This window comes from Phoxinus phoxinus (genome assembly GCF_949152265.1).
Source record: "Phoxinus phoxinus genome assembly, chromosome: 23".
Classification (NCBI taxonomy): domain Eukaryota; kingdom Metazoa; phylum Chordata; class Actinopteri; order Cypriniformes; family Leuciscidae; genus Phoxinus; species Phoxinus phoxinus.
This window is the reverse complement of record NC_136898.1, coordinates 6405375-6425567: the sequence shown is the minus strand read 5'-3', so window position 1 is coordinate 6425567 and position 20193 is coordinate 6405375. Positions and strand designations below refer to the sequence as shown.

The 20193-nt window shown below is 39.3% G+C and overlaps 3 protein-coding genes across 4 annotated transcripts; 2 read left to right on the top strand and 1 right to left on the bottom strand.

Annotated features, from left to right (window-relative positions):
• The first annotated feature begins 3025 nt into the window (after positions 1-3025).
• Positions 3026-6241, top strand: LOC306991768 (GTPase IMAP family member 8). Its single transcript, XM_079599937.1, has 6 exons — positions 3026-3148; positions 3427-4027; positions 4157-4233; positions 4495-5086; positions 5168-5217; positions 5339-6241. Exons 1-6 carry the CDS (start codon positions 3139-3141, stop codon positions 5968-5970), a joined length of 1962 nt encoding a protein of 653 aa, XP_079456063.1. The 5' UTR covers positions 3026-3138; the 3' UTR covers positions 5971-6241.
• A 1159-nt stretch (positions 6242-7400) lies between these two features.
• pcna (proliferating cell nuclear antigen) lies at positions 7401-9897 on the bottom strand. Its single transcript, XM_079599966.1, has 6 exons — positions 9366-9897; positions 8710-8807; positions 8477-8544; positions 8180-8374; positions 7973-8096; positions 7401-7890 (listed from the first exon to the last, which is right to left on the bottom strand). Exons 1-6 carry the CDS (start codon positions 9584-9586, stop codon positions 7814-7816), a joined length of 783 nt encoding a protein of 260 aa, XP_079456092.1. The 5' UTR covers positions 9587-9897; the 3' UTR covers positions 7401-7813.
• A 4128-nt stretch (positions 9898-14025) lies between these two features.
• On the top strand, positions 14026-19690 carry trim69 (tripartite motif containing 69). 2 transcript variants are annotated; one of them, XM_079599939.1, is made up of 6 exons: positions 14026-14685; positions 14773-14868; positions 16016-16249; positions 17343-17365; positions 17470-17585; positions 18135-19690. In XM_079599939.1, the coding sequence occupies exons 1-6, from the start codon at positions 14164-14166 to the stop codon at positions 18677-18679; spliced, it is 1536 nt and encodes a 511-aa protein (XP_079456065.1). In that variant the 5' UTR covers positions 14026-14163; the 3' UTR covers positions 18680-19690. The 2 variants fall into 2 exon arrangements, with proteins under 2 accessions (XP_079456065.1, XP_079456064.1); XM_079599938.1 differs by having other exon boundaries at positions 17467-17585; positions 18135-19684.
• Positions 19691-20193: the final 503 nt, after the last annotated feature.

Genomic DNA, 20193 nt, shown 5'->3' with positions numbered 1-20193 from the left:
CTTCAGATGTGGACCAATACGGCTCGTGGAAGGAGCTGCTGGAAGGGACAGTGCTGGAGCTGCATGGGGCGGCCAACTCTAATGATAAGCCCACAGCTGAAGACTACCGACAGGCTGAACAGTTAATACTTCAGAGGGCTCAGAGGGATAGTTTTCAGAAGGAGTACAGCCTCCTGAAAGCTGGTAAACCAGTCCCCAGCAGCAGTCGACTTCGCACTCTATCTCCAGAGCTGGATGAAAAGGGAGAGCTCATTCGTGTTGGAGGACGACTCCGTCGAGCAGAAGGCCTAGAACTGACCACTCTTCATCCAGTCATCTTAGACCCAGGTCATCGAGTGTCTACGCTCTTGATCAAAGACTTCGATAACCGCCTCCGCCACCCAGGCCCAGAGCGGGTGTTCGCAGAGCTTCGACGCTCCTTCTGGATCCTGCGAGGGCGTGAGGCTGTCCGCCGCTACCAGTATAGCTGCGCTGACTGTCAGCGATGGAGGGCAAAACCTGCAGTGCCGAAGATGGCAGACCTGCCATCAGCCCGTCTGCGCCTTTTCAAGCCCGCCTTCTATTCTACAGGGATGGACTGCTTTGGGCCATTTGAGATCAAAGTGGGCCGGCGCCGAGAGAAGAGATGGGGGATCATCTTCAAGTGTCTCACAACTAGGGCGGTGCACTTGGACCTCCTTACCTCTATTGATACAGATGCTTTTCTGATGTCCCTTCGACGGTTTATTGCCCGTAGAGGAACGCCTGCAGAGCTGTTCTCCGATCAGGGGACAAATTTCAAGGGAGGTGAGCGAGACTCCGTGAGACCTTCGTTGGAATGTCTAATGAACTACAACATCTCCTTGCACCACAGAAGATCTCCTTCCGCTTTAACCCCCCAGCAGCTCCCCACTTCGGAGGGGTATGGGAGAGGGAGATACGCTCAGTTAAGAGCGCACTCTATGCCACAGTCGGTGCTCAGCCTGTTCCAGAAGAAGTGCTTCGCACCGTACTTACTGAGGTAGAAGGGATCCTTAACAGTAAGCCCTTGGGTTATGTGTCTTCAGATGCCAGCGACCCAGATCCAGTGACTCCCAGTGTTCTTCTTATGGGGCGGCCTGATGGTTCGCTACCTCAGGTAGTCTACCCCGAAAGTGAGCTCATCTGTCGCCGCCGCTGGAAACACTCACAAATCTTGGCTGATCACTTTTGGGCCCGTTTCATCCGACTCTATGTGCCGAGTCTGCAAGCTCGCCAGAAGTGGCAGGCTACACCAGCTGATATTGCAGGGGACTGTGTAGTGATGATTGCTGATCCACATCTTCCGAGGGCCCTCTGGCCCATTGGGAAAGTAGTCAAGACTCATCCCAGCCCTGACGGGCACATCAGGTCCGCTGATGTTAAGGTGAAGGAGAGAATCTACACCCGGCCAGTTGCCAGGCTGGTTGTCCTCCCTGCACTTTCTTCTGGAGAAGATGGAGATGGTTCCACTCCTGCCGCTACACCCCAGCCATAGAACTTTGTTGCCTTTAATGATGAGCGAATGTATTACATACATTCGGGGGCGGCTGTAGAAAAGGCCCCAAAGTTATGTTAGTTTTGCTTTATTTAGTATTAATTATTTAGTATTTAGACCATATTGTGCTTTATGTTTCATGTTTACTCCCGTGTATTCAGTGCTTGTGACAGTAAAGCGCGCGCTGGTTTGTATAGTATATCTGACGTTGCACAGTTAGTATGCAGTACGATAGAGATAGTCGGTTGGTTGTCACAGTTGTTAGTATGCTGTAAGATAGAGATCGTCGGTCGGATGATAATTGTGAGGGACACTTTTCTTCAGAGTGTGCGTAAATGAGGAAAGTAAGTATATCTGCTGCATTACTCGTGATATTGTATTTCTTTGTCTGCTGTTATTTCTGCTATTTGCTATGGATGAGAGTTAGGAGGTTAAGGGTCGCTACGCGACCGTTGTGTTGATTATATCCACGTTCGTACGTTACTTTCTAGCTTCAGTCCATCTGATTCAGTACGTCGAGTCAAAATATGTCACAGCATCGTGTTAAGACATGCTTATACTTTACTATTTGTTGTTATGAATATTTATTACTTTGGTTGAGCAAAAAGTGGCGTTAAATATTATTATCTGGAACGCTATTGAGGCTTTGAAGTATTTTATAGACGACAGAAGGTTATATCTACGTTATTGGTAACTTAATGCATAGTAGGAAATCTGAGAATCCCATATAAGTGTTTGAATCCTTTCTCTCTTCTTACATTCTTAGAGTTTAAGAGATATATAGGCTAGTCATATTCTGACTATTATTTATTTTATGTTTGTAATGTATATTAGTGCTTAAGGAGGAATGAGTGTATGCATGTTTCCTTTATTCATCTGTATTTTGTTTCTCTCTTTATAGAAACCACACACACTCAAAATTACATTCACCCTCAAACTCACTCACACAAGAAAAAGCAAAGAATAAACGGAATAATAAGAACTTTCTCTCAGCTCTTGATTTCATACTCTGGAATATTTGGCCTTAAGTGGTGTTCTGGCCGACACATCTGAGTGAACCTGGTGATAAACCCAGAATTAGCACCTAGACTGAGCGTCTACCCATTATCTTCACTTCAATCAGAGTTTGGTGCTTCTATTGGTGTTATTCATCATTCCCCTCTGATTTTATCATAACTTATGGTTAGGTTTAGGGAAATGGTTACGATTAAATTCTTTGGACAGGAATGTTGTTCCAGGAACAACAAAATATGTTGACTGCATAATCAAGACACAATTGCATTGATATTTTACCTCTATTGTAAAAGTTTTCTTTATAAAGTCTCACTCTGTAGAAAATGATGATCAAAGCCTGACCTTTGTTTTACATTAAGACGAACATTTTCACAAAAAAATGTAAAAACTGCAGTAGAGAAAAAAAGGATAAGCGCAGCTGTACTGTAGCATAGTGACTCGACGTGTTATACCAGATTTTGGACAAGCCCTTTATTCTCATGCTTTTAAGACAAGTATACATTTTTGCTTTCATTTATTCATGACTGTCCTTTCAAGAGTGCTAGAGACGTATAGCTTTATATTCTTAGACTTAAGAATTTAATGATTCTTACTCTGCTCATTATATAGTTACCGTGGAATAACTCAACATGTTACAATGTAAGTAACCAGCTTGTTTTTTTTAAATATATTTTAGTCTATTTTTGTAAAATTGTAGTGATTTGACTTGATAGTTTCTCATATTAATGGCATTAATTTGATTCTCAACTCCAATCTTTTTGCCTTGTAAAATAAAATGACAAGATTCAAAAATCCTTCTCAAATATTTATAAACAAGCAATGCGTATGATGTCATCAAGGGTTATGATTTAGGAATTAAGTTAATTCCTAATCCAAAACTCAGTTTAAATCGGAATTATTCTTGTGATTTGTTATAGTGGAGTATACAAAGGGAGCGCAATCTGATGGAGGTGACAAGATCACTATGGTGCTGCTGGGGAACAACAGCAACGATAAGTCTATGATAGGGAACATCATGCTAAAGACAGAGCGTTTCATAGCTGGAAAAGAGACATGCACAAGAGCTGAAGAAAAACTAGATGATCAGATCGTCTGTATCATCAACACTCCAGACCTTTTCCACACACCAAACCAAGATCGAGACACTGACAGTATAGAAGAGACAAACCCCCAATATCCAGGTCCACGTGCGTTCCTTCTGGTTCTGCATGACAAGCAGCTCTCACAGGAAGAAATTGATATGGTCAGCCAGCTTAAAAAGAGATTTGGAGAGAAAATGGTGGAAAATACAATTGTTGTGCTAGTTAACAGTCAAGAAAAGCAATCTGGACAGCCAAATGACCAAGCCGATGAGAGTCTCAAAAAAATATTAGATGAGTGTGGACAGAGAATTTGTGTTCACAACAAGAATGAAGACAAGAAAGATGATGAGCTGACCAAACAGGTTATGGAGAAATGGAAGGCAATGCACAAGAAGCAGGCTATTGAAACAAACAAATCCACACCTGCTGATGAATCGTAAGACATAAAGTAGTGATTCGATCTTTTTTTTAATTTTTTTTTTTAATGAAAAATCTCTTTACATAGGCTACCTATAAATTCCTTTACATCTATAATTTGACCTGTAACATCATCTCAACCCTGCAGGTTATATGAAGACATGGATTCTTATGAACCAATGAAGAAAATACCTGAAGTGTCAAGGGTGCCTGGAAACAGCAGAAGTATTGCTTACAGATTTTATTCAAGTCATCTAAAAGAATATGATAAAATCAACATGCTGTTTTTTCTAACCTGCCTTTCACGTCAATCTAAAGTAGTCAAATGAGCTCAAAACACTTTGTTATGCAAGACAATGTTTTGGATGCCATTTTCTCTCAGAATGGGATTTGAACTCGATTTTGTCAAGTTAGACGCGTTTCTGTAACTTTCTCAAATCTCATTTTAGCAATTGTGTTAACTGTAATTGTTTGAATTTATCTCAGAACCGGCCACCCAGACGTATGGAGGTGAATGCAAGATGACAGCGATCCTGCTGGGAAAGAACAGCAACAATAAGCGTCTTATAGGAAACATAATTCTTGACAAAGATCATTTCCGATCAGAAAAAAACACTTGTGAGAAGATTGTGGATAGCGTTGCTGGTCAGACGATCTGTATTATCAACACTCCAGACCGTTTTCATAAACCAAACTCATCAGATCCAGAAGCTGACAGAATGAGGGAGTTGAAGCCGTCATACACAGGTCCGCGCGTGTTCCTCCTCATACTCAAGAACAAAATGGTGTCATCAAAAGGGATGGAGGTGTTTACTGAACTGAAGAAGAAGCTTGGACAGAAAATGGTTGAAAACACAATTGTGCTGGTTAACAGTGAAAAATTATCTTCAAATTCAATGGGCCGACTAGAATCCTTAAAAAAAGACTACTCCAAAGATTACTCCATAATCCTGAATGAGTGTGGAAACAGAGAGTGTGTTTACAACAGAGACACGAAGAGTGATGAACTAATCAAACAACTGATAAAACACGTAGAAGGCATGCAGACGAACCAAACATCTGAATCTGTCAGAGAAATGTAGGTAATACATAGTTATGATAAGCAGCAGGAATTTTATTAATTTATATAACCCTATATCAATCACTCTTTCAATTCCAGAAGGACACAAGCCAATATGAAGACAACGCCAGCAATACCAGACAAAGCAGGTAACAAAACGTTTGAGTTCAACCTATGAATTAGAAAATGTCACCTGAACACTAGTAGATAATAGTTTGGTATCTATGCACTGGCTGTGTTTTCTAACTAATTCTAACTATACATCATCAGTTAGGAAGCATCAGCCAAAACCAATGACCATTATGCTACTGGGACAGACAGGAAGTGGGAAGAGTGCGACAGGAAATACAATTCTGAAAAAGCAACATTTTGAATCACGTGCCAGTTCTGTGCCGGTAACAAAAGAGTGCCAGATGGCAGAAGAAACTGTTCTTGAAATGAAGATTAGGGTTATAGACACCCCCGATTTCTTCAGTGAAGACCTTAAAAACCAGGAAGAGCAGATAAAGAAGTGCAAAGAGCTCACGCAGCCAGGGCCTGACATATATTTGCTGGTTATGCAGCTTGGTCGTTTCACAGATGGCGAGAGAGAAGTTCTCCCGCGTCTGAAGAAAGAGTTTGGCGAGGATGTGATTTCAAAGACTGTGATTCTTTTCACTGGTAAAGAGAAGCTGAGGAACAGTACTTTAAATGATTACATCAATGGAAGTGACAAAGAACTTCAGGAACTGACCAAAATCTGTCATTCAAGATGTCATGCATTTAACAACAATGACAAAAGCCATCATCAGGTGAAACAACTGCTGGAGATCATTTCTGACATGCAGGGAATTATGGCCATGGCAAATCATCACAATTATAAAAAGAAGCATAAGGAGAACAAAGAATGCAGTATCTTATAAGATATTGAACTGTGTGATGTGAAGTAAGCTGAATCTCACAAAACCTTACTGTGGGGATACCCTCAAAACATGATCTTTTTTTTTTTTTTTCTACAATGTAAAGATTTTATTTGGGTTAGTCTGAACAGTTGTTAAACTTGAGTAGGCTTTAATATTAAGGGTTGCTAGTATTTATGCTTCCAATCAATGTTTGTCTAATTCAAAATGCTAAATACAATTGTAGCCTATAGTCTAGCTGTTTTTCCTGTAAACCGCTAAATATTGAAGTATCAAAATAAAAAAATAAAAAATATTAAACCCTGCATATGAGTCCATGGTTGCATCATGTATTTATATATATAATAACACCACAGATGCAATGACTCTTTTGTTTATTTTCACAAGATGTCTTCAAAGTGCGAATATCCAAGTATAGAGGGCGAGGGTCTGCAGCAGGTTAGGTTACTACCAATTAAAATGCCCCCGGATCATTACGAATCGGATATCATTCGATAAAACTGAGAGATGACTCGAGGAAAACCGATTCAGGAATGGATCGTTCAGGGCTGCGTTTCTCACAAGCATTGAACCATTGGTCGTCTCCATTAGGCTACAACCTTAGAATTACGACGCTTTTGGGAAACCTAAAAGGTTTTAAGAACCGGTTCGATAAATTAACTGAAAAAATCCGATGTTCACCCAAAAATGAAATGTGTCATCATTTACTCACCCTCATGTTGTTCCAAACCTGTATGAGTTTCTTCCTTCCGTTGAACACAAAATACGACATTTTGAAAATGTTGGTAGCCAGTTGATGGCACCCATGACTTCCATATTTCCTAGGTCATTGGCTACCATCGTCTGGTTACTGACATTCTTTAAAATATCTTTTGTATTTTATGGAAGTAATACACTCATACATGTTTGGAACAACTTGAGAGCAAGTAATGACATTTTCATTTTTGGTGAACTATCCCCTTTAAATAACGATTTATTAAGCAGCATTCAAATATCCAGCATCTTTTGTCTTAGTGGAAATATTTATCTTAAGATATGAGCATTCTCATAAATGCCATTTCAATGATATTTACTCAACAGAAAAGTGGCAAATCCCATTTTAGTCATTAACACTGTGAAAAGGTTTGTTTTTATGAAGCTTGAGCAAACGTATCAAACTGCGGTAAATGTTACGCTGGCTCCCTCTAGTGGCAACTTTCATTTTTGTTCCAAACTACAAAATTATATTAACCCTTTGACTGTCACCCCAAAACAGCCACCAAATATGAAAACTAGAGATTGTAAGCTTTCAACTGATATATAGTTTGTCAATATTACTTTACCAAGATATCATTGTTTTAAAAATATAATGGCAACCATCCCAGTTTTAGAATGTCTAAACAATCTTTTAAATATCAAGCATCTTGTGACAGGAGATAAACAATCACAAATCATCATTACAAAAAGTTTTATTAATGGTTGACTGGATGAACAGTGTCCAATTAGCATATTTACAGACAATTATCTATACATAAGAAGGAGCAGTTGGACAAAAACCTGAAATGGAGTAAAGCGGGACCAAGTTTGAGAAAACGAGACTGAACCAAAGTTAAGTGTTTATGCTGCCATAAACACTCTAGATTCAGCCCACAGTGCCTGGTAAAGCTAAGGACCAAACTACCATAGTTTAAGTACACCCATGTATCTGCCAATCATATGAAATGGCATAGGCCACCGAATTGTGAATCCATTGAACTGGAAACCACAACAGACACTGAGTACTAAAATTCATTTTCCCAAAACATCTATCCAAACAATATCTGATATGCAGAATGAAATCCCACAGATGACAGCCTTCAACTTGGATTTAGGAGGATTCTTCATCGATCTTGGGTGCCAGGTAGTATTTGACGTGTCCCATGTCTGCAATCTTGTACTCAACCACTGCAGGAGGAAAAGACAATCATTCATTTCAATTGTCTCAACTCAAAATGCAATGTAATGAGCATGTGAGAACTTTTCATACCTAGTGGGATGTCTGCAGACATGCTGAGTGTGACTGTCTTGGACAGAGGAGTGGCCTTGGTGAAGAAGTTCAGGTAGTTCAATGCAAAAATAAGCTGCACTGGCTCATTCATCTCAATTGTGACCTGCGAAGAACAGTGTTGTTAATAACCCTCATAGTTAAAACAGACTTTAGTTAGTTATGTTGTCAATGTTAAAAGAATGTTACCGCTTCATCCTCCTTGTCGACACTGCTGGTCTGTGAAAGCTTAACGTTGCCTGTTCCCAGCTCTCCACTGGCAGAGAACTTCACGCCATCCTTGGCGCATGAGATCATGACAGCATCGCCGATCTGCGACAGATCCCTGCAGATTCGGGCGAATTCACCAGAGGGCATCTTCACCACGCAACTGTATTCCTGCTCCTGAGGTGAAGAACAGAACAAAACATGACCATTGGAGAAAACGGGAATAAAAACATGCACAATCATATCAAAATTTCAATCATGTTTAATAAAAAGCCTTACTGGAATGCCAAGCTGCTCCACGTCCAGATCCATCAGCTTCATCTCATAGTCAGACACTTTCTCCTGATCTAAAAACACATGCAGAGATCAGCACTGGCTCTCTCTAGTATAACGCATGCCTTGTTTTTATTGATAGTGAGCTATAGTTTATCCTGGCTATTTACAATGAACTTTACTTAAGCATTTCATCTAAAACTGGGAATAATAATTTCAATTTAGTCTTATGTACTCACTGAGTGTTTCAAAGACCAGCGCCAAAGAGTCTGCATTGTCTTCTGCCCTGAGCGTGATGATATCTTCATTTCCAGCACACTTCAGAATCTTTGACATGCTAGAAAACAAGAACAATTCCTTTCAAATTAATGAACAGGCGCTTTGTATTGAAACATGTAGAATGACATGCTGAATAAAAGCATAAAACATAAAAACGTTCTTTCTATTTGTTATGTAAAACATTACAGCCACGATGAACTACCAATATAAAGTTTTATAAAATAAAAGTAGAGTAAAATTATTTCTAAGCAAGTTTTCTTTGTCCAACTGTAAAGCCATATTGTCAGTCAGCAACCCGGCTTTTTTTCCCGCCAACAAGCTTGAGCGCGGGTAAATGACGTCACGACCAGCAGTGAGGGGGAAGAATACAGGAAACACTGCGCGCCAAATAATACTACAGATATATTTGGGACATATTAAACACATTAAAACTATGCATTTCAAAACTAACAATAGTGAAAGGGACACATTTTTGTTTTACATCTTAAAAATGGCGGGCTGCTGTTTGCTCGCGCAGGCGGACATGTACAGACATGTTCAACTTTCACTCTCTACGCAGTTAGACGGCAAATATTGAAAAAAAAAAGAAAAACAATCATTATCATCATTAACTTACCTGCTCAAATTGACACCCATGGCCAAGTTTCTGTCGCAGCGGTAGGAGTCGAAGCCATCGCTCCGGAGCGTGAGCTGCACCAGAGACACATGAGAGGAGTCCATACTCTGCAGAGAGATGCCCGAGGAGCTGACATCCCAGCAGGCTTCGGTGATGAGGTCTTTCAGAGCCTCCAGAACCTTCTTAAGGATTGAGCCTTGAACGAGACGTGCCTCAAACATTGTGCTTCTTTCTTATGTTAGGAGAAAAAATAGTTATCTAAATCCTGTTATGACACAAGCGCGGCCTGGTTTTCTGCTTGTCTTCAAGTGCAGGAGCGCAGTACTCGAAGTCTATCAAAGTGTTTTAACCGTAGCAGGTACAAGTCCAAAGACTGTGAAAGAAACACAGATGTAAATGTCCCGTCTTCTCTTCTTTCGGGGCTCTGAATGTAACTGCGCGCGCTTTTGCTGGAACTTTGATAAACTGACCCTCTCTTGCCTTCGTCATTTCCTCTGACGCTTGACTCCTCCTGGAACACGGACGGAACTGCAGCCACTGACCACAAGAGGGCGTCATTTCATACGCATTTGATATGTTGCGTGAGCTCGTTCTTTGTCAAACCAGTAACTCTTAAAATTAACATTTTTTTTTTGAGAATGTTTAATGACTGAAAGGAAATTTGAAGACAGAATTTAAGAACAAAAAAGACTTAAACAAAATAAATTAAAAAATCCTACAAATAACATGAATATGTATGTGGGTGCATGTGTAACATTTAGGCCCTATGAATTTATTTATTTATTTAGTTATCATCTGAATTTAATGCTCCCGCAGGGTGATAAATTAATTATATTATATATAAATAAACTAGGGCTGTCAAAAGATTAATCACGATTAATCACATCCAAAATAAAAGTTTGTGTTTACATTATATATGTGTGTGCACTGTGTATAATTATTTATATATATATAAACAGACACAATCATGTATATATTTAAGAAAAATTTGTATTTATAAAACATATTTATATATAATATAAATTATATAAATGTATATACAGTATATAAGTGCAAATATTTCTTAAATATATACATGAATGTGTACACACACACATAATTATATACATTATTATATTATATACATAATAATTCTACACAGTACACACACGTATATTATGCAAACACAGACTTTTATTTTAGATGTGATTAATCGTGATTAATCTTTTGACAGCCCTAAAATAAACGCATATATAATCTGTCAAAAATGATTAAATCTTGAAAACTCTGAAATGTGAATTGCAGCTATTGGCCACAAGAGGGAGTACATGGAAGCATTAATTAATATGCCTGCGTTTTCACAGACCAGGGGCCGGTTTCAAGAAGGAGGTTCAAACTTGAACTCTGAGTTGACTTACCCTATATGAGAAACTTTTAGTTTTCAGAACAGCTGAATTTAGTTAGTTCAATGATTGAACTTCAATCAACTCTGAGTGGGTTGACTGAGTTAAGCGCGTGCACCACGACTATGAAAAGCCATGATCATTCAATCGAGGTCCAAAATTACGATTCACCATGGCAACAGCAGCCGACAAAAAGACGTCCAAATACTTCCGAGTCAATATGTAATTTTAATTCTTAATCACTGGTTTAATAGGCTATCAAAGGTGAAAACTGGCAGAACGGTAAGTTATTGAACAAATATTCATTGTTTTATATTTGTAGCAGCTTTTTCCATAGTCTAATGCTCTTTTCGCGTAATTAAATGTTCTCTAATCCAACCTGTTACATTTCTTAATTACGGTAATGAAATTAACAGTTGACTTCTACTACCCAACAGCCAGAAGCCAGAAGCGCACAAATTGGGCCACCACCACTGACAGATGAAGAAGAGATTGTGGAAGAATATCAAATCCAATAGGAAAAAGAATATCTGTTGCTTTTGTATTTGTATGAAATAAAAAAGACCCACATTTGTTTATTTAATAATTTGTGTTTATTAACAGCTGTGGTGGTGGTTACAGCATATATCTCGGACTAGCCTTCCGTCCGGCATCCTTCCACTCAGTAATCTCGTTCACTTCCGGAAGGTGCAATGATGGGGATATGCCTGTTATCAATGCATCCAACCACATAGGAAATCCTAAAGGAAATTCTAATTATTAGGTTACTTCCAGAGGTCGCAGCAAGATGTTTTCAAGTGAACGTCATTTATCAGATTAGCCTCATTTAAAGCGGTTTCTACACCACTGACCTGCAATCCTGTGAAACTCCTCTTTGATGGCTCTCACAACAAGGTTGTGCCCAGGAAACAAACAACACAAAACTTCTAAGAAAGAGCACTTCCCTTACCGCTCTGCATACGGAGGCCATGCTAATGTGCTCGAGCATAGATCCAGATGTTATAATATAGAAAACTACCATTTAATAATGGTACTGCTCAAATAAATATGCATGTGGATATGACAAAATCCAATGTCCTCTCCTGACATAAATGTAACTCCCTATGAATGAATGTAGTCTCCTCATCTACAGGATCCTGTTTAAAATGACATGCCATTTTTGTCCCTTTGACTGTCTGCATTATGAAAATATGCGCAATGAATGAATACCTGCACTTCAAATACGTAGTACCATTTTACCATTTACTTGGTATTTTTGTGTCCAGTCAAAATATCTAAAGATTGTTATATCAAGATGCATTTTCATGAGAAAAAATGGCATACGGTGCATGGGCTATTATTTAGTCTTGCTTCCTAGGGACATTTTTGTAACAATTTAAGTGCATTTTTATTATTTTGCACATTATCTGCCAATGGGGTAAGAAGTATTTTTTGCTGCATGAATGAATGAATGAAGTATTTTAACAACGCTTACGCTTTAAAAAGAGGGAGGAGACTGAAAGAAACTCTGAAAGAGGAGGAGGAGACTGAAAGAAACCCGACCAGGTTAGGTTCACAGTGTAAGTTACCATGGTAACTGACTTGGAGAATAAGTTACCTCTCGTTCAGAGACGGCCTTGACTTACCCCGCTTTCTTGGGTTTGACATAGGCCTACTTCCATTCTGAAACGGAAAACCCAGTTTCCCTCATTTCAGGGTCAACAAAGAGTTTTTACTTAACCTCCTTTCTGAAATGGGCCTCAGGTTTAGGTCCCAGACTAAAATGCATGTTTGAGCTGGTTTGACTGAAAACAACTTGCACTGACATATCTTAAAATATGTCAGTGTTATTGTTTTGTCTGAAGAAGATGTTTTGTCTCGGTAATGTTTTTTTTTTTTCTCTACGGCAAGCTTATAAAAGCTATAATGTCATAATTTAACTAAGACCTAATCATGTCTTAATCTAAGCCTTGTCTGTGAAACCAGGCCATGGAATCAAAAGTGCATGTACTGTATAATAATTATTAAAAAATGGATCACTGCCACGACTGTGGGACATGTCAGGACAGCTATCCTGTTGCAATTTCCTGCATGAATAACTGGCAGCAATCTATAGACCTCGAACTGTGTATGAACATTCCTCCATAGCATGTTCTAACAAATACAGAGCATCGTTTCAGGTGTGCGTGATAATGTTTGTGGAATGGGATCAAATGGTGACTCATGCACTGAAACTCACATGAGGCTTTATGCAGTTCAAGTGTTTGCAGGCAGAATCCTCAACCGTAGAGCTTACCAGCTGGTTCCTAGTGTGGGATTCTCATGTTCCCACTTTAGCCCCAAAACTCTTAAACCCACCCAGCTGAAGTGGGGTGGAATTTCCCAATGCTAGTAAACAACTGTAAAAGAGTCTCTGATATAAAAGCCCCCATCGTGACTGCCAAGTTTCCTGTAAAGATTGAGATACCACCACTGCAGAGTTGACCTAAAACCCATTTCTGAGTCACTCTGAGCCCTCAAGACTTTGACTTTGCGTTTCCCAAGAGACACTCCACAGCTATATCTATGTTTATTCAAACATCCGCTTGGCTATTCTTCTCTGCATTAAATTATAGCTGTAGCTCCATCTTTTTTTTTCCTCAGAGAACTTGGAAGAGGGGCAGGATATGTGGAACTGAACTTCAACAATACTGAACGAACAGGAAGGAAGCGGAGGCCGAGCGGTCATGGGGGGAACATGAGGAGAGAGTTAAAACCCAGCTCTTTCTTTTCGGCTTGCAGTCCCTCGAGATACACTAACACAAGCATGCAGGCATGTGCAGACCACAACGACACTTTCAACAGAATAAACAACTGTCTCAGCAGTCGTCCTCAAATCCTAACTTAAAAAAATTGGTAACACTTTATTACATGTACTTACTGTAGTAATAACTTATGCATAATGACATGCAACTAACCCTAAACCAAACTCGAACACTCTATATCCTTTATGCAAGTTTTGAAAAGAAAGAGTGGGAAAAAAGTAGGGCACATCTGGTTTTACTCACAAAGCTTTTTGTGCTGACATATGCACAGTCACATGGAGGGGATTCATGTTTTGGATAAATACCAGGTTGCTGTATGTGTGCAATAAAGTTTCTTATACAATATTTCATAGGACCAATCTAGAAGGGGCTTTCTCCCAAAAATAAACAGTCCTTGGGCTCTAGGCTCTTGGTTTCCTGGCTGTAGGTCTGACGTCATGTTGAAGGAAAGCAGAGGGGACGTGCAACTCCAGCCAACTTTCGGCAGGATCAAGCCTGAGACGAGAGCCGCCCCCTCAGCTCCCCCTATCCTGTCTCAGAGTTAACAGGAAAGACAGGGCCAGAGCTCGGAGAGAGCAGGCAGGGAACAGACCAAGAGAAGCACAGCACTGAAGACCACAGTGAACAGTCTAGATGTCCAGCAATCTTACCACACAGGACAAAATGGACAAGCAAAAGCTGAGGGCTGAACTCAGTCCTCGAGTGTCCAAGAGCTCTGCGCAGCGCCTGAGCAGGGACCTCACCTGCTCCATCTGCCTGGACCTGTTCAAGCACCCGGTTTCCTTGCCCTGCGACCACACTTTCTGCGAGGCCTGTATTTCCAGTTACTGGAGCGGCCCTCGCGGCAAAGGCCAATGCGGGTCTGGTTCCTGTCCTCAATGCCGGAAAGTCTTCCCTGGCCAGAGCTACCGACCCAACCGCATTGTGGCCAACATCGTGGAGAGCTACTGCCAGGGGATCGAGGAAAGTGGGGCTCGGCTGACCGGGTTGTCGGCAGACACGGTTCCTAAAACCCCACTTTGCAGCCGACACAGAGAAGAGCTGAAACTCTATTGCGAGGAAGACCAGGAGCTGGTGTGTCTGGTGTGCGGGATCTCTCAGGACCACCGGGCTCATACGCTGGTGTGCGTGCAAGATGCACAGGAGAGATATCGGGTAAGGATCAAAGACAATTTGTCTCTTATTTTGTAACCTCTTTAGCTCAGCAGAAGAAAAAAAAGTAATTGTTTGTGTGTTGAATAGGCTTCTCTAACCACTTCTGCAACTGCCCTTCAAAAAGAGCTCAACACTGCTCTAGAGTGTGAGAGGGAGACTGAAGAGGAGGTGAAGAAACTGAAGGTAAGAAGAAACTAACTCTTGCCACACAATCTCATGCACACTCTTCAATACTCCCTGCAAAACAATGATTCATAAACCTAACCTAATCAGTGTTGTTCTAGTATCATTGACCAATATAGTTTATATATATTTTAAAATAGTTTATTTTCCATTTTCATTGTAATTTTGTTGTTTTAGTCAATTCTATATTTTTTCAGTTTTTACAGTTCTAATTAATTTAATTTCAGTTTATTTCTTTGGTTATTTTAGTATGGTATATTAAGTTTAATGAAAATGACCATTTCTAAGTTTAATTTGTATTTATTTTAACATTCATTTAATTTCAAGTAAAAAAAAAAAAAAAAATGATTACGATTTTAGTATTAGTTGACCAAAATAACCCTGGACCTGAAATTCGTGATGCTTTCCAGTTAATAGTAGGCTAAGTAAATAGGTTCAAATAAACAAATTCAAAGTTACTTTCTTAAAAGGATAGTTCACACAAAAGTCTGCCATCATTTATTCACCTTCGCGTCATTCCAAACACAAAAGAATATATTTTGAAGATGCAGTATTCCAACAGTTTTTTCCATATTTGCCATCAAAACAACATTGCACCCCATTGACTTTCATTGTATGGACCAAAAACACAGACATTTTTATTAAAGAAATTTTTTTTTTTTTTTTTTGCAGAACCAAGACATGCATACACTTTGTATTGGGTTTGTTCTTTATTGCCATTGATGGTTCCATGAAAAACCTGTGATTTACATAGAACCTTTCCATTGAACAAAAGGTTCTTTAGAAAATAGTTGTTCAGATACAATGTTCTTCACACTAAGGGATTTTTTTTTAATGTTTCTTCAATGGCATCAATGCGAAAAACCCATTTTGGAACCTTTATTTTAAAGAGTGCTGTTTTGGAACGAGGGTGAACCAAATAGTTGACGGTACAGTAGTCAACTGTTTGGTTATCAACATTCTTCAAAATATCTACTACTGATTTCCAGTCAATTTAAAAACATTCGATACCATTGTCAATAAATTATCTTAAATGTTTCGCGCAAGCTTGAGTTGCAAATGCTAGACACTGTCTGTAGGCCTACGTGTTGACTTCCACCTCTGAGGGAAAACATTACCTCAAAAATGTGACCGCTTGTGAACGCAGGAGCACACTGCAGATCTGAAGCAGAGAATCGAGGCACAGTTCAGCGAGCTCCACCAGTTCCTGTACCAGGAAGAGAAACTCCTGCAGGTGAAGCTGAAGACAGAGGAGCGTCGGGAGCTGATAAGGCTGGACGAGCACAAGGCCCTGCTCAGTGTGGAGATCTCCCGTCTGCGCAGAGCTATGCATGACATCGAGGACAAACTCAGCGAACAGGACCCGTACACGCTACTCAGGGTGAGTGAGTGAACAGTCAACCACACGTCCACACTCACAGATATCTGCAGCACCAAAGACATTTATTTCCAATTGGAAGTGGCGATGATTAGAATTGACATTGGAGTGTGTCAGACAGACTGTTGGTAATGGGTGTGCAGAAGCTGGTGTGTGATCCGCTGCCAGATAGGCTACAGTTAGTTGGATCCTGCGGTGGAGTAGACCCTGCTGTCAGTGATTCGCTGTGTAAACGACCCTTTAAAGATAGGCAATGTTAATTGCATAATACAAAATAAATTGATTGTTGAGATAATTTTTTAAATAATTTTATATGTATTACCTCTTTACATACAGTATTATATATTTTAATTATAATATTATAATTATATTTAATAATTACATATAATAATAATACATTTAAATATTAAATAAATCATTATATTATATTTACATAGATATTTTTTACATTAATATTTTACATGAAAATAAATATTATTAAACATTTTCATTTTTTTTCTTGTATGTAGGCCTACTGCATACATATACTAAATATCAGCAAACTATTTAAAAATATTAAATAATACTTGTAACACACATTAAAAAATTATATATATATAATTTATCTTATCCTAAATGATCATTTCAATAGTTAACTGTTAGGAAAAGCTTTGTGGGACATCACTTGTGTTGGGTCAACACACAGGAAACAATCTAATGATGTCACCCTTGCAATAGGAAGATAATGCCATTAGTGCAGCACAAGGGGATTTTCCAGAGTCGCAGATGTAGCTTAGTTTCAAACACTGATCTCAGTAACATACTGTACATTAAAAATGTGTATATTATTTATCTTATCCTAAATTATCATTTCAATAGTTAACTGTTAGGAAAAGCTTTGTGGGACATCACTTGGGTTGGGTCAACACACAGGAAACAATCTAATGATGTCACCCTTGCAATAGGAAGATAATGCCATTAGTGCAGCACAAGGGGATTTTCCAGAGTCGCAGATGTAGCTTAATTTCAAACACTGATCTCATGTGGAAAACTTCTGCCCCTGCCTCTCGAACTGAGCCAATTTCATCAATCTCCCTTTTCCTGTCTTTTTTTGCAGAGTATAAAGGGCCTGCTTCAAAGGTGAGCGACCTCTATGGATCTGTTACATTTAATGTGTTCACTAATATTTTCATGAGGAAATGCTTGAATTGTTTTTGTGTCTGGGCTTTTGTTGTTTCAAGCAGGCAGCCACCGAAGTTCGAGAGGCAGGCACTGACACCACCCAGCCTTTGTGAGGGCCGCTTCGCCGGGCCCCTGCAGTACAGAGTGTGGAAGTTACTGAAGGGAAGCATCTATCCAGGTTTGGGAATGATCCTAAATAAAATTAAAATAAATGCATTTATTATACATTTAATTTATCGACCCCTTACATGACACTCAAAGACACCTTAGAAACACAATAAAACGATCAACATTAAACAACAAATAACCATTATTACAGCCTGGTTAGAGCTGGATACAAGCATAAAAGCAATCACATAAAAGCCTACCTTTAAGAAATTTTATGTAAACCAGGTAGGTAAAGTTGGGTGTCATCGGCATAGCAGTAGAATTTGATACCAAATTTCCCAAAAAATATTACCAAGGGGTAAAAGATAAATAGTAAATAAAAAAGGACCCACAACTGAGCCCTGCAGAACACCAGTATTGATGTACTAAGGCTTTGATCTAAACTGCTTCAACTTTACAAATCGAGTACGACCCGTAACATAAGATCGAAACCAAGTCAAGGGGGCACCAATGATTCCAATAGACTACAATCTAGAATCAGTAAATGCAGTTAAGACTTATTTGATTACATTTAACCGACTATATCATGAACTAACATTTCTCTATTACATTGTTCTAGTTCCCTCAGCCATCACATTCAACTCCAAAACAGCCAACCCCTGGCTCAGTCTTACATCTTCGCTCACCTGTGTGCGCTACCAGACCTTCAACATCACGGTGCAGGACAACCCACAGCGCTTCAACGCCGCCCTGTCTCTCATGGGCAGTCAAGGGTTCACTAAAGGCCGCCACTACTGGGAGGTGGAGGTGTACAGCAGCACCGTGTGGACCGTAGGAGTCGCTCGTGAATCCGTCACGAGAAAAGGCGTCATCAATACCATGCCCGCCAACGGCTTCTGGACGCTCTCACTGTCGTACGGAGTTCAATACATGGCTGGGACGTCTCCGCCAACATTACTGGCCTTGGAAGAGCCACTGGCGAGAATCGGCGTGTATCTGGACTACAAAAGAGGGCTGGTGTCCTTCTACAATGCTGAGAACATGACACACCTCTACACCTTCAAGGACACCTTCACTGAGACCCTCTACCCCTATTTTAACCTGGGGTTCCTGGATAAAGTGCATGAAAATGAACCTCTTAAGGTGTTCCTACCTAAAATCTGAATTTTAGGTTTTAATATTCATGTTTTACATGCTTTATACTTTTTTATTTCATAATATTAATACTTCTTTTCTATATACGTATAAACACTAGGCTGGACCTGGATATTTAAAGTTTTTTTTAAATAAGAGTGTTGTTTAAAGGGAAGCAAAATTGCAATTTCCCAAAAAAGATATGCTTTTTTAAAAAATTTATGACAACATATTTTGGAAAAGCATTTATGTCAACATCACAGTGGGTTAGTGGAGGCACATGTAAAATGAAACCAAGTCTTTAGAAAATGGTTATAAACCATGGCTCATGGCCCTTTCTCACTTTAATGCTGCAGTAAGCTATTTTATTTTGGACTACCAAGCATAAGATACCCTGACAGATATCACTGCCTTTGTATATACACATGTTTCTGTGATACTCTAGATTTTATAAACAAAGGGGTGAGTGAAGATTTGGCTGGTCATGATAGTTCAGTCAGCGCCTGCTGGTAGATGCAGTAACTACACCCATCTGAGAACAAAAATCATTTTTCTCCATCGACATTCATTCAAAATGATCTGTATATTTTGACTAAAAACTATTTGTTTGCAAGCAACATATCATCAAAATTATTTGAGTATATTACAGTATATATTTAACCAGTGACATATTCTTTTCTGAAGGACATTAAAAGCATGAAAATGGACTATTAAAAAAAATAGCTATTTGCCCTATCTGCAGCCTTTAATGTCACAGCTCAATGTAAACAGCAAAATGGAGTCAGTGCAGGTTAGTGTAGCCAGTGCGAATACCACTTATATCAGCTTAAAACTAGGCTTTATGCATAAAGAAACATGGTCCTACATATCCTGCTGAGAATAAGAAACTATACAGATGTGAATAAATAAATAAAAATCACATAATACAGTTGTAGGATAATGTGCAATTATAGTTTAAAGCTTAATGATTTTATCTTTTTTCTTTAAATACACACATGTACAATCTCTGGAAGAAACTCATTAAAAACCAACAACAAAGTGCGTTGCTTCATTTTTATTGTCTGGTAAATGTAAATTCTTTCCCACCTTGTTACCTTGATACAATGGTAACACCATTGATCAATGCAGTTACCTTTACTAACCACAAGGCGGTGTAATTGTACTCTTGTTACGTTAAGCCAGGGGTGTCCAAACTTTATCTGTCCTGCAGAGTTTAGCTCCAACTTGACCTGCCTGGAAGTTTCTAGTATGCCTATTTAGACCTTGATTAGCTGGTTTGTGTGAGTTTAATTGGGATTTGAGCTAAATTTAGCAGGACAATGGCCCTCCAGGAGCAGGATTGGGCACCCCAGTGTTAAGCCGACACAGAGTCAGCGTGGATATTATGCCTTTCCCTTTCTGTCAAGTTTTCTGGGAGCAGCAATTAAACATAATTAGGCCTACGCTAAAGCTCTTGATTTCCACCTTTATAATTATTAGTCACAATGACTTAAATAACAAGTGGCATGAGTCATGAAGTCCTTTAAACTTGCAATGAAAATTGA

Excerpts from the sequence above, each read along its gene's own strand:
- LOC306991768 (XM_079599937.1), top strand. Across the intron at positions 4,028-4,156 it reads TCCACACCTGCTGATGAATC|GTTATATGAAGACATGGATT; the intron begins GTAAGACATAAA and ends TCAACCCTGCAG. Across the intron at positions 5,087-5,167 it reads TCTGAATCTGTCAGAGAAAT|AAGGACACAAGCCAATATGA; the intron begins GTAGGTAATACA and ends TTTCAATTCCAG.
- pcna (XM_079599966.1), bottom strand. The coding sequence starts at position 9,586 with ATGTTTGAGGCACGTCTCGTTCAAGGCTCAATCCTTAAGAAGGTTCTG. Across the intron at positions 8,097-8,179 it reads TCGACAAGGAGGATGAAGCG|GTCACAATTGAGATGAATGA; the intron begins GTAACATTCTTT and ends TGTTCTTCGCAG. Across the intron at positions 7,891-7,972 it reads GTCTGCAGACATCCCACTAG|TGGTTGAGTACAAGATTGCA; the intron begins GTATGAAAAGTT and ends TTCCTCCTGCAG.
- trim69 (XM_079599938.1), top strand. The coding sequence starts at position 14,164 with ATGTCCAGCAATCTTACCACACAGGACAAAATGGACAAGCAAAAGCTG. Across the intron at positions 14,686-14,772 it reads ATGCACAGGAGAGATATCGG|GCTTCTCTAACCACTTCTGC; the intron begins GTAAGGATCAAA and ends TGTGTTGAATAG. Across the intron at positions 14,869-16,015 it reads AGGAGGTGAAGAAACTGAAG|GAGCACACTGCAGATCTGAA; the intron begins GTAAGAAGAAAC and ends TTGTGAACGCAG.